The following is a 13,442-nucleotide window of genomic DNA, read 5'->3' as shown; positions in this document are numbered from 1 at the left end:
TTAAACAACTCTTAACAGTCTAGAAATTCAAAATAATCTACGATGCATAAATACATCATTAGTTTGAGATGATTCTTAGGCACTTAATTTTTCTTCGATGTATGGTGTCAGTCTCAGTGCTGGGTAATACTGCAGCTCGGAAAGACAGCATGCAGACTTAAATATGAAAAGTTAATTCCCTGGTTAATTAAACCTAAAATAGAGAAAAGCAGGAGTCTTGAGTAGTGCTGTCAAGTCACTCCAACTCCAGCATTTAGTGGGAGGAGCCCTCCAGGTAAGGCTGGGAGCATCTTTTAAGGCCCATAGAAGGCTGGCTGGAAAGGAGTTAGTAGTAACAGCATTTTTTTTTTCTTTCTTTCTTTTTTTTTTTTTTTTTGTCTTTCTAGGGCCGCACCCGCGGCCTATGGAAGTTCCCAGGCTAGGGGTCGAAACAGAGCTGTAGCTGCCAGCCTATGCCATAGACACAGCCACACGAGATCTGAGCCACATCTGCGACCTACACCCCAGCTCATGGCCACAAGGGATCCTTAACCCACTGAATGAGGCCAGGGATTGAACCTGAGTCCCCATGAATGCTTAGTTGGGTTTGTTACCACTGAGCCATGATGAGAACTCCCGGGAACAGCATCTTAAATGGATGCACTGCCTTTATTTTCCAGGGGGTCCGGCCACGGTACAGTACACATGAGCTAGCAGAAGGCACTGATCTCTGAAGACCCACCTCGCTGTGTCTCCCCTCACACAACTACTGGGACCCTGCAGACTCAGGAAAGCTCCCCCACTTAGAATGCCCTCCACAGGCAGGCGAGGAAAAGGAGGCCACGGAGGAGGCGATGCCCACTGTCCTGCATCTTCCAGGGCACCTGTGACCCCAGAAAGCGTGTAACTCAACCATGAAGACTGAGGCCCTATCTAGGGTCTCACTCGGGATGTATAAATGGAGGATAAATACATCCCTTCTGCCATCAATGCCGTTTCCTGCCGAGACTGTGACTTAGCAACCAGGCCTTTCTCTGATGCCCTACTCCTCTGGCCATCGTCTTTGGAATGAAACATCAAGGAGCTTCCCAACAGGACCACTCCCCTTCTATCCTGCCCACCCTGACAAGTGATACCCGGAGCTGCCTAGGTGCTTAGCTGCTCGCCACATTCCAGCATCACATCTGGCCTCTGTCCCCCCACCCGCCCCCACCCCACCAGTCCTTGAGACAGACTGAGGTTTGGAATGCACCTCCAGCTCCGTCCACACGCTCTAATGTGAGCACCCAGGCCTGGTCCCTCCCTGCGCAGAGGCAGGCGGCTTCCGGACACACAATCGAGATGCCTCGCTACACAGCCCAGCTCTCCCAAGGGGATTGTGGGTGATAAACGAGATGCATGGACCAGGGCCCAGCTTTCTAACCTGCCCACACCTCTCTTTGGTGATGTGTAAGCACTAACTGCTAAGGCCTGTTTAGATTAAAGCACAGAGACGTTCGTAAGGCACCCAGCACAGCACCGCACCCATAGGGAGGCTCGATAAAGGTTAGTTCTCTTCTCGTGTCCTTACCAAGCACTCGCCAGGCAAAACATGAAAAGTTTGGTCACACTATGAAAAAGATGAGCATTTAGGCCATGGGTGGAGTACTCGCAGATGAAGGCAGCAGAGGAAGCGTTAGCTCCTGTGAAAACCAAAGCCACGGAAGGCACAGCCCCCGACGTGCAGCAGCGATGAAGAGGAGGGAGAGGTGGGGACTCGCACGTCGGCAGGTTCACTCCAGGACAGGAAGGTGGGCGGGTCACGATGGTAGGTGTGACGGTTTGCAGGGAACCTGGAGGAAGCAGAAGCCGTGGGTGAGGATTTTTCTCTCCTGTTGTCAGAGCCAGACAGACAGTGAGGCGGTGTGGACGGTTCCCGCGGCGCTTTCTCGGATCAGGGAGCCTCTGTCAGTCAGGGGCTTGAGAAGCAAGCAGGTCAGATCCTCCTGGTTTCATTCTCAAGACTGTGCTTCTTCAGGTCAGGACAAGTATTCTGGATGCTCTGAACTGGGAGCTGCAGCTTCACAAGGAGAAGGCTCTTAATTTGCTCAAGGAGTACAGGTGGGAAACTCCAGCTGGGCAGGAGGACTGAGCCCAGGTTCCCTGGAGACCCCAATCACTTCCCTTTGCTGGGCCTCCCCAAGCTCAAGAACCACAGAGCCCTCTGGAAAAAGGAGTCACCAATTTCGATGCATATGACTTGCAGTTTGCATGTCTATGGCTGAGTCTCTGGAGGACATGTCTGAATTTTCCAGAATCTGCCCTTTTGTGCAAAGCCCAAGTTTAATAGTAACTGACTAAGCAGAGAGTGAACTCTGCCCACCAGAAAGGCAAGTGGCCCCTTCAGAGTGAGCTTGTGAATCCCAAGTCAGCCTGCAATTTATGATTTTTGTAGCCAAACTCTGCTCCAAGTTTGGTAGGGTAAGGAGACACATTTCTGGAAATCAAATGAACTCCAATAAGAGGAACATAAACCTAGAGTCACGATGAAGATGCAGCCTGACTAAAATATACCCCAAACTCGTTCTCGAACAATCCATTCTGCTAAGACCGTACTGGTCATTGACTAGCATTGGCTCTACTGGTGCTACTGAATTTTGTGTAAAGCTTCATTTGTTCCAGACTACTTTAATTTTACTACTGAAAACCAAAATGCTAAACAAGAAAAAGATGTTATTTAACAAACAATTGGAGTTCCCATAGTGGCTCAGTGGTTAACGAATCCGACTAGGAACCATGAGCTTGCGGGTTCGATCCCTGGCCTTGCTCAGTGGGTTAGGTTCCGGCGTTGCCATGAGCTGTGGTGTAGGTTGCAGACGCAGCTCGGATCCCACGTGGCTGTGGCTCTGGCGTAGGCTGGTGGCCACAGCTCCAATTAAACCCCTAGCCTGGGAACCTCCATATGCTGCAGGAGCGGCCCTAGAAAAGACAAAAAGACAAAAAAAAAAACCAAACCCAAAAACCAAAAAACAAACAATTATGCAGCCGTACACGTGTGGTTATGAGATTAAACTGTCCACTGGTGAAAAATCTTGGCATAAAGAACAAAACTCTAGAGAAAAGACAAATACCATATGATATCACTTATATCTGGAATCTAACGTACAGCACAAATGAACCTTTCCACAGAAAAGAAAATCATGGACTTGGAGAACAGACTTGTAGTTGCCAAGGTGGGGGGTGGGGGGGAGGGGGAGTGGGGTGGGTTGGGGAGCTTGGGGTTGACAGATGCAAACTACTGCTTTTGGAATGGATTAGCAATGAGATCCTGCCGTGTAGCACTGGGAACTATATCTAGTCGCTTATGACGGAGCATGATAATGGGAGAAAAAAGAATGTGTACATGTATGTGTAACTGGGTCGCTGTGCTCTACAGTAGAAAAAAAACTGTATTGGGGAAATAACAATAAAAAAAACCCCAAAAAACGAACAAGACGCAGCTAGGCCCAAAGCCATTCGATTATTCAGAGGACCTTAGACAGGTCTACTTCTCGGTTCCCTCTGAGGAGGAGGGATGCCAGTCAAACAAGATGTCTAAACTGCATGACACAGGAGGTGGCTCATGGGAGGCCCTCGACAAACACGAGCTCCACTCCCACCCCATCCCTACCTCCAGCCTCTCTCTGAAGTCCAGGCTCCAGGCGATTTTAATTGCTCCTCACTGTTCCCTCCCCCTACAAATGGAACCCAGCGTGGCGGCGATGGTGGCAACAAGAACAAGACTTACTGAACACCTACTAGGGACCAGGCATTGTGCGTGTGCTAAGCGCATACCTACCACTATTACGGCACTTATTCCTCACTGACACCACTATAATTGGGGGGGGGGTACAAACATAATCCCCATTTTACAGCTGAGGAATCAGAGGTCAGGTAAGGTCATGCAGCCAGGCAGTAGATGGTGCCAGGATCTGAAGCCAGGCAGTCTGGGCTCGGAGAAGGGGTGAGTGAGATGCCCAGCAGACCAGGCTTAGCGAGTGGGAGCCACAGGGACCACGCTGCTCCACTCTGGGGCTTTCCCAGGACCAAACAGGAGGCTGTGCATTTTGGATGCAGGACTCACAAAATGCTTTGCTAAACTGGATTCCTCAGCACCCCGCCCCCCCCCAAAAATAGCCTTTCAGACACTCCAAGCTGAACTTGTAATGATGAATGATCCTTTTAAAACCAAATCATTTCATATCACTCCTCTGTTCAAAAACCCCCAATGGCTCCCCATCGCACACAGGGTGGAGGCCAAGGCCCTGACAAAAATCTCTAAGGCCCTACGTGGCTGAATCAGCCTCCTTGTGGTTGTTCCAACACCATGTGCACACTTCTGCCCCAGGGCCTTTGCACCTACCGTTCTCCCTGCCTAGAACATGCTTCCTCCAAACAACGGCCTGGCTCAGGCCCTCATTTCCTTCAGTTCCTTGTTCCAATGTTACCTTCTTGGCTCTTCCAATCCCCCGCCCTGACACTTTTTACCATATGACACCATGTATTTTAAGAATTTATGGAGTTCCCGTCGTGGCGCAGTGATTAACGAATCCGACTAGGAACCATGAGGTTGAGGGTCCCGCGTTGCTGTGGCTGTGTTGTAGGCCGGTGGCTACAGCTCCGATTAGACCCCTAGCCTGGGAACCTCCATATGCTGTGGGAGCGGCCCTAGAAAAGGCAAAAAGACAAAAAAAAAAAAAAAAAGAATTTCTTACATTTCCTCCACTTGTGTTTTAAGAATTTATTACGTCTCCCCCACCCCCAACAGAATATCAGCTCCATACGACCAGGGATTTCTTTTTTTCTTTTTTTCTTTTTGTTCCCCACTGCATTTCCAGCACCTAGGTCAGACCCTGGCACTTAGTGGGTGCTCAGAAAGTGTTTGTGGAGTGAATGAGACTTGGTCTCAATACCTTCTCCCCACCCCAATCTTCCGACAAAACCCTGATCACTTGTTCGGCAACTGTACACAACACCAATTCTACCCGTGATTTCCTTATCTCCAAATATGAGGTTTGGACCAGATTATCTAGAGTCCTTCCAGCTCTGAAAACGTTCAACTGACCAAAAAAAAAAGGCATAATTCTTCATTACTGAAAGCCTGTAGCTACATTTCCTTGATTATAAAAACCGTATTTCCTATAGAATTTCCACAGTTAAGGCCCCACAGCCCCCCCGTGCTGCCTCAAGTAAGCGAGGTTTGGCTGCAGTCGTGTTACGTGATTGGTAACCTGCACACCACATTAGCATTAACCTCAAGTGCTTGGATCACTGGCCTTGTAAAATCGACCTGGGTTGGGTTACAGGGAAGTAAACCAAACCACATTCGGTTGTTTCCTAGGATCAGAAACACCATCTCTCCCTGTCCCCCTCAATTTAACACTGCTAATTCCTTAGCAGCCCATGCTGTTGGTTTTGGGGTTTAGCCAGAGGCCCTCTGGAGAAGGAACAAAATGAGGTGTGCTGGGCCAAAAGGAAGGCACAGGGGCCAAAGCAGGCCCTGGGGTATTAACAGAGGGTGCGTGGCACAGCTGGGACCTGGGAGCGGGGGCCCGTGTCAGAGGGGGTCGCAGGTCCTTCAAGGTCATTCCAGGCTAGGGCCATCCAGCCTAACTCGGACTCTGGGGAGCCTTGGGCCTTTGTCTCCCCATTGGAAACGGGAACTGCATGAGTCTAATGCTCCATAAAGTATCTATGACTCCAAACCCAACCTGGCCAGTCTCACCCAAGGCCAGGGTCAAATTCACCAGTGGCATCAGCTCAGGACTAGGTTAATGTTCTCTGAATATTTAATGCAGAATTCACGTCATGCACTGAAGGCTGGGTCCCTCTACAAAAAGGCTGCTTTGATCCTTCAAAGATGCTCTAATTCACTTTAATGACAGAATCAATATACACTTACTTGTGAGCTCCTTCCAAGGCCCTGCCTTCTGGACAAGCCCCCAGCCTATGGCACAGCCCTAGGTCCCTAACAGGCTCCCCTCTCCTCTGTGAACTAATCACTTCCTACAGAGAAACCGGTGAGCATGTGGTGAAACACCTGTCTCAGCGAAGTCAGACCCGGGCAGGAATCCAGGATCCATATGGGCATCCTGAGGCCTATAAAGCTCTTTGTGCCTCAGCTGCCCCATCAGTAAAGTGGGAACAGTAAGAGCATCCTTCACAGAGCTGCTATAAAGATTACATCAACTAAGAAATGTAAGTCACTTACAGATCCCAACCTGTAAGTATGACTAAATGGTAGTTATTATTGTCAGAAATTTTTCCTTTACACCTCAAATCACACACTAAGGTCTGGGCTGGCCTTCCTGGTATATATTCTGGCACTGTCATAACAACATGGGGCTCATCACTGAGTCTATGCAAACCTAGATTAGTCAGCGAGAGTAAAGAGACAGCACACATATCATCCTCGCCTCCCCTGACCTGAGCAGGCATCACTAATCTATCTCAGCACTCTTCTCCCTCTGATGATAGCCTTGGGCTGATAAGACTTGATTCAGAGCTTCAGGCACCCATTCTCATAGTCAGGAAACCTACCTGCTGTTCCCTGATCACCAGGCAGAGATGCTGGTGAGGGAGAGATTCATGCATTAGAGAGCGAGGGCAAGGCCCACATCCACACACAAGTGAAGAGGAGTCCAGGGAAATCTGTCTCTGTTCACTTTTGTAGACCCAGTACTTTGAACAGAGCCTGCCACGCAGTGGATGCTCAGCTGCCTCCTGGATGGATAAATCAGCATCTAACCCACCTCAGTCCATAGCACAGTGCGCTGGGCCTAACCTAGCAAGTGCTCAGTGAACACAGGAAGGCAGGAGGGGCGCTGGCTACTTTCTCCGCATCGCCAAGCAGAGAAAGCACTGGCTTAGGGAGGGTCAAGGCCTGCCACAGCCACTCACTGAGCACGTGACCCTGAGCAGGGCCTTTCCTCCCCAGGTATACAAGGATGGGGGCGACGGGAGCCAGACACTCAGGTCCAGGAAGACTTCCAGGCACTGCCACACTAACCACTCCCACTGTCCCACACAGGCCATAGCCTCATACACTGATCGTACACAAAATCCCGCTACCAGGGGCTCAGGAGAGACCCACGTGGGTCACTGTCCAGCTTCCCAGACCCAAGGCCGGCCATCCAGCGCTCGATTCCAGCCCATCCTCGCAGCCCCTACCTCCTCCCATCTTCTCCCATCCCGTGAAAAGAGGCCGGCCCGCAGCAGTGAACAGGACAGACACGGCCTCTGCCTGTGGAGCGGACGCTCAAGAGACAGAGAAAGTACACAAATACGTGGGATAATTAAAGAGCATAAACAGGCTGTGAGGGCCACAGGCCACAGGTGGGGACGGAAGGCCTCTTGGAGGGGAGAACGGCAGGGGCACCCGAAGGATGAAAAGGCACTAATCAGGGGACGATCAGGGAAAAGTACATTCCAGGCAAAGGAACAGCAGCTGCAAAAGCTCTCAGGCCCGGGGTTGGCGAACTCTAGCCATTTGTGTATGTATAAATTATCTATCGCTGCTTTCGAGTTATGCTGGCAGGGTTGAGACGTTGCCACAGAGACCTATGGCCTGCGAAGTATAAAATACGTACTGTCTGGCCCTTAATGGCTAAAGTTGGGTGGCCTCTGGTTTATAGTGTTAGATAAATAAGAGACGGTCAGGGTAGCTAAAAAGGACTGAGCAAGGGGGAGACTGACATATTAGGAGACTGGGGAGGTGGGTGGAAGCTGGCTTGGGTGGGTCACAATGACCTCCAGCCCGGTGTCGTCACCTCCATTCTACCACCTCCAATCCACCCTTCAAACGGAGCCTGGTGTGATCTCCCGGAAACACAGAGCTGAACACCTCACTCTTCCGCCCCCATGGTTTCCCACAGCATGTTCCGAGGAATATGGGATAAATTTCAATAAAAGCATCTCATAGGTAAGTTTGAGAAACACGTCATTCTCCTCTCTCTCCATCTTGGATGCTCTCAAGGAAGCGCATCAGTATGTGAAATGCTTTGCAAAGTCCCACCGCAAAGAAATCTGTTGACTTTAATTTGCTGCTCTTCAAATTTATTTGGCTATAAAACCCTTTTTGTCCACAAAAATCGTTTAACATCTGGAGTTCCCATCGTGGCGCAGTGGTGAATGAATCTGACTAGGAACCATGAGGGTGCGGGTTCGATCCCTGGCCTTGCTCAGTGGGTTAAGGATCCAGGATTGCCGTGAACTATGATGTAGGTCACAGATGTGGCTCGGATCCTGCGTTGCTGTGGCTCTGGCGTAGGCCAGCAGCTACAGCTCTGATTCAACCCCTAGCCTGGGAAACTCCATGTGCTGCACGAATGGCCCTGAAAAGACCAAAAAAAAAAAAAAATTGATTAACATTTAAAGAACAAGTGTTCCATGGGCTAAGGGGCAAACTCCTCTGCTTGGCATGCCCAGCTCTAGCCTGGTCTAGATTTTGTGGCAGTGGCCTGGAGAACCATCTCTCTAGGCTGTCCCTTGCCTTCTTCCTGCCTCCAATACCCTAAATAAAAGTCATCTGGCCACCCCCAGCTCCCCTCTACCTAAAAGAACAGCAGCAGTAGCGCCAATATTTACACCAGTGCCTGCCCGTGCCCCTGGCGGTGGACATCTCCTACATGAGTCTGTCCAGCATCACTTCCCCCCATCTTTGGTCACAACACCCCAGCTCTCCTTTGGCGACCACCCTTCTCTCATCTCCTGCCAGCTCCAGGGGTGAGGTCTGGCTAAGCAGAATAGTCCATCCTTCTGCTTCAGAGTGGCAGGGTAAGGGGGCTGAGCCAGGACCCAAGCCAGGCCAATGAAGTCCAAACTAGTATGGGGGCCCCTGGAGTTCACAGTGCAGCAGCTGGAATGGGATTCAAGCCCAGGTCCTTCTGCCCAAGTCTCGTGTTTCACCCCTGAGTCTCCTCCAACTTGAGCAGCCGAGGCCAGTTCAGGACTGAGTCATCCTTAGATTCCAGTCACAGGTGCCCACAGAGGGCACCAGGAGCGCTGGAGACTGCTACCCACAACCTCACATCCTCCAGGGACGTATGGAGACTTCTCAGCAAAGGTGGACCATCCATCTTTGCCGGTGGAGAGAGGTGGCTGTTGGTCATGAGACCAGGAGGAAGGAGAGGGGGGACGGGGGTGCAGAAGAGGGCAGAGGGAGGGGAGCATACCTGCTTGCCGTGCTTTTCCTCCCAGCTGCACTGGCTCCGTCAGCCTGCAAAAGAAACCCCAAGACAGCTCCGTCAGCCAAGGGGCAAGACAGATCCTACCCACTGTCACCCTAACAAGCTCCCACTCCAACACCAGCCTTCATGGGGGTGAGCTGGCCACAAGCCCCTGCTCCATTCCTTCAGGCTGGAAAAATCTGCCCCCAGTGGTAAGAGGGAGTTGGGAAAGCCACCCCCCTCCCCCCGCCCTCCTGCTGCCCTGCCCGCCTCAAATTTGCTCGGCCCTCGAAATCCAGCTGAGCACCCACTGCCAACACAAACCCAGCAACCGCAGAGCCCTGGGGACTCGGCGAAAAGTAAGTAACCAGCTAAATCTGAGATTGAATTGCACCATTTTTATTTTCAGCTGGGATTTCCAATAAAACAGTAGCCGCAGATTTATCCCAACCAAGTGGAGGGGGATAATCCTATTATGTTAAAATAGTCCATCCCCCTACCCTGCAAGCAGGGGGGAGGCAAGAGAGCACCAGGGAATAATCTCTTTTATTTGGGGGTGGGGCACGGGGAGATAAGGCTGACCAAATGGAATTTTCAGACATCATACAATTCTGGTTTCTGGTTCAGAGGGAGAGAGTTGAGGCCCTGGGAGAAAAGGGAGCTGCCTGAAGTCTCATGAGGGCCGAGTGACAAAATCCGGGGACCCCGACTCATAGGCCAATGCTGGGGAGACCTCCATGTGGAGCCCAGGGACATGGGAAAAACAAAACTCCTGGATCCTCCAGCACCCTTGGCTGTAAATGCCTTCCTTAGCTTGGTCAAAACACGGACAATAACCGTACACCTGAAACTAACACAATGCTGTATATTAACTTATTTGAATAACTTTTAAAAATCACGGGTAGAAATAAATGCTGTTCAAAACTCTAGATCATGTGTGTTTCCAAATTCAGAATCTTTTCCAGTTTTAGGAAGGTAATGTGGCACTCGTGTTCTATCTATATTTTGTTTCTTTCTTTTTTTTTTTTTTCCTGTCTTTTCAGGCCCGCACCTGCAGCATACGGAGGTTCCCAGTCTAGGAGTCTAATCGGAGCTATAGCTGCCGGCCTACACCACAGCCACAGCAACACAGGATCCAAGCCACGTCTGCCACTTACACCACAGCTCACGGCAACGCCAGATCCTTAACCCACTGAGCGAGGCCAGGGATCGAACCCGCACCCTCATGGTTCCTAGTCGGATTCGTTTCCGCTGCGCCACGACGAGACGAGAACTCCATGTTCTATATTTTGAAATGACCCTGCCAAGGACTGGGGAGCCCCCAGTCCTCAAGCATGTTGATATTTCTATAGCGAAATGTAGTGCAGGCCGCCCTACGGAAACTCAATGAAGCCAGCAACTAGCCTCTTCTCCCTTCAGGTCAAGTTCTGCCGCTTCACCAGTAACAAAACACCTTTTTGTTTTCAAGCTTTTCCAGTTTCAGGGTTGCAGCTGAAGAACGGAGGGCCTAAAAGAAAAACAGCAGCAGCTACCTTTTGATGAGTACTTTTGAGAAGTTGCAAACTGGCAAAACCAGATGGTGGACTTGGAAACAGTCAATACATTAAAAATAAAGGGATTTCACCCAAAAAAGGCCAGACTGCAGCTTCTGAAAGCAACACACAGTCTCAATGACCATCGGCTTAGAGATGCCACACCTGGTTCGCCACAATCCCCCCCATGCCTTCCTGCCTAATTCCCAGCCCTTGGGCCAGGCCCTGTGGGGATCCAGACACATGCCCCCAGTTAATGTCCCATCAGGCACTAGTAATAAGGGCATTTAAGGCCTTTCATTTAATCCTTTCAATTGGTTCACCCAACATACACACTCAATAGCCCCATTTTACAGGTGAGGTTCTGAGAGTCAGCGAGTTTAAGGCATTTATCCAACACCCCATAGCTACAAGCCCAAGTCTGGGTCACTCCAATGCCCGCCTTCCTCCACTCTGGAATTTTTTTTTTTTTTTTGCTTTTTAGGGCCACACCCACAGCACATGGAGGTTCCCAGGCTAGGGGTCCAATCAGAGCTATAGCTGCCAGCCCACACCAGAGCCACAGCAACATCAGATCTGAGCCACGACTGCGACCTACACCACAGCTCACAGCAACACTGGATCCTTAACCCACTAAGCAAGGCCAGGGATCGAACCCACAACCTCATGGTTACTAGTCAGTTTGGTTTACCCTGCGCCACAACAGGAACTCCCACTCTGGAATATTCTCTCACCCTGACACTCAGGAGAGCCAATCAGGACATTCGGTGAACGCACACAGCCCCCACTGCTCACATGAGGGAAATGGCCAGGAGGACAAAGAAGGAGGCAGAAACGTGGAGCCTGGGAGGGAGAAGTTCATGGGCTGCCAGTGCATTATTTCCACAGAAGAAACGAGAAAGTGGAAAATGGTTTGCATATCATTTCACTAGGAGCAAAAGAAGAGGATCAATTACAGCCTCTTTGCGACATCCTGCATTCCTCGCACTTGTATGGAAAGCAAATGGGAAGAAGTTTTAATGTTCCTATCAGGAGAGGCAGAGTGGTAGGGGTGGAAGTTCTGCCCCAGAGAGCTTCAAAAAAACTGTAAGATCCCAAATGACCTCTCACCTTTCAGACGCAACTCTGGGCATGTAGTTCTAAAATTTCATAATGTTGTCTTGTAGTTGTTGCTGTTGTTCTCTGCCATCACAATTTCACACAGAGTGGACGGGTTCAAGTGCACTGACCTTGGGCCTGGACGGGGAAAAGAGCCTCTCTTTTCGGGACGCCTGACCATCTACATCCATTTTCCTGTTATGTTTAGGATATTTGAGCGTTGTCTTTTTTTTTTTTTTTTTTTTTTTTGCTTTTTAGGGCTGCACCCATGGGACATGCAAGTTCCCAGGCTAGGGGTCGAATCGCAGTTGCAGGTGCCAGCCCCAGCAATGCCAAATCAGAGTAGTGTCTATGATCTATACCGCAGCTCATGGTAACACTGGATCCTTGACCCACTGAGCGAGGTCAGGAACCCGCATCCTTATGGATACGAGGCGGATGCATTTCTGTTGCACCACAATGGGAACTCCCAAGCTTCTTATCACTGGGAGCTACACACATTTTTGTTTTCCACCCATATTTTTTTTTTTTTTGTCTTTCTGTCTTTTCTAGGGCCGTACCCGTAGCACGTGGAGGTTCCCAGGCTAGAGGTCTAATTGGAGCTGTAGCCACCGGCCTACTCCAGATCCTAGCCACGTCTGCAACCTACGCCACAGCTCACGGCAACGCCGGATCCTTAACCCACTGAGCGAGACCAGGGATCGAACCCACAACCTCATGGTTCCTAGTCGGATTTGTTAACCACTGAGCCATGATGCGAACTCCTCCACCCATATTTATAAAACAAAGACAAAAATGCTAAAAATGTTCAAAGAGTTGTCTAGATAAATCCCTTTGCAGAAACCTAGGGTATGACTGAGGAAATGGTCGGGTGGAGGGAAGGGTGCTGTCTCTCTGAAGGGTGGGAATGTTCAGTTACTGGCAGGTGTGAGGAGTGGCTATGGGAAGGGGATAAAGATGGACAATGGGCACAGTGAGAAATGCCCAGGGGAGCACATGTCAACATCACCGCACCTGTCAGTCTTGGCCCCTGGGTGTGGCTGAGTCACTGTAAGGACAAGGGACAGCCTCTTGGGCTAAGGGCACCGATTCTTGGTGGCAGAGATCCCTAAGGTACCAGACTAGCTTTGTCTGTGTCCTCATTGGAGAGATGTCTAAGCAATACCTAGGGTCTAAATTAAATTGAATCTCAGAGTTCCTGTCGTGGTTCAGTGGTTAATGAACCTGACTAGTATCCATGAGGATGCAGGTTCGATCCCTGGCCTTGTCTTGCTCAGTGGGTTAAGGATCTGGCATTGCCATGAGCTGCGGTGTAGGTCGCAGACGTGGCTTGGATCTGGCATTGCTGTGGCTGTGGTGTAGGCTAGCAGCTCCAATCTGACCCCAGCCTGGGAACTTCCATATGCCACAGGTACAGTCCTGAAAAGACAAAAAAATAAAAAATAAAAAACAAATTAAGTTGAACCTCTGACTCTGCCATTTTCCTAGGCCCCAGTGGTCTATGGCCAGCAATTTCTTTAGATTCAACCTAAACCACAAACTCACCTTTTTCCAGTGTAATCTGACCTGATTCTAAATCTGAACCAAAGTTCAAGAACACGGGGCTTAGAGTCAGATGGTCCAAGTTCAAGTCCTGGTTCTGCCACTT

At 50.2% G+C, this 13,442-nt stretch overlaps 1 protein-coding gene across 9 annotated transcripts in view; it reads right to left on the bottom strand.

The window, feature by feature from the left end:
• Nucleotides 1-13,442, bottom strand: part of ZNF618 (zinc finger protein 618) — a 199,328-nt gene that overhangs the window by 87,152 nt on the left and 98,734 nt on the right. For 8 of the 9 annotated variants that reach the window (XM_047768222.1, XM_047768228.1, XM_047768220.1 and 5 more), the window contains exon 2: nucleotides 9,171-9,214. In XM_047768222.1, coding sequence (XP_047624178.1) covers nucleotides 9,171-9,214 — 44 coding nt within the window. Of the gene's footprint in view, nucleotides 1-1,549; nucleotides 1,812-9,170; nucleotides 9,215-13,442 lie in introns of all 9 variants that reach the window. The other variant, XM_047768221.1, reaches the window with a different exon arrangement.

Source organism: Phacochoerus africanus, chromosome 2, assembly GCF_016906955.1.
Source record: "Phacochoerus africanus isolate WHEZ1 chromosome 2, ROS_Pafr_v1, whole genome shotgun sequence".
NCBI classification, from domain to species: Eukaryota; Metazoa; Chordata; class Mammalia; order Artiodactyla; family Suidae; genus Phacochoerus; species Phacochoerus africanus.
The sequence above is the reverse complement of the archived record's forward strand: the minus strand, read 5'-3'. Positions and strand labels throughout refer to the sequence as shown.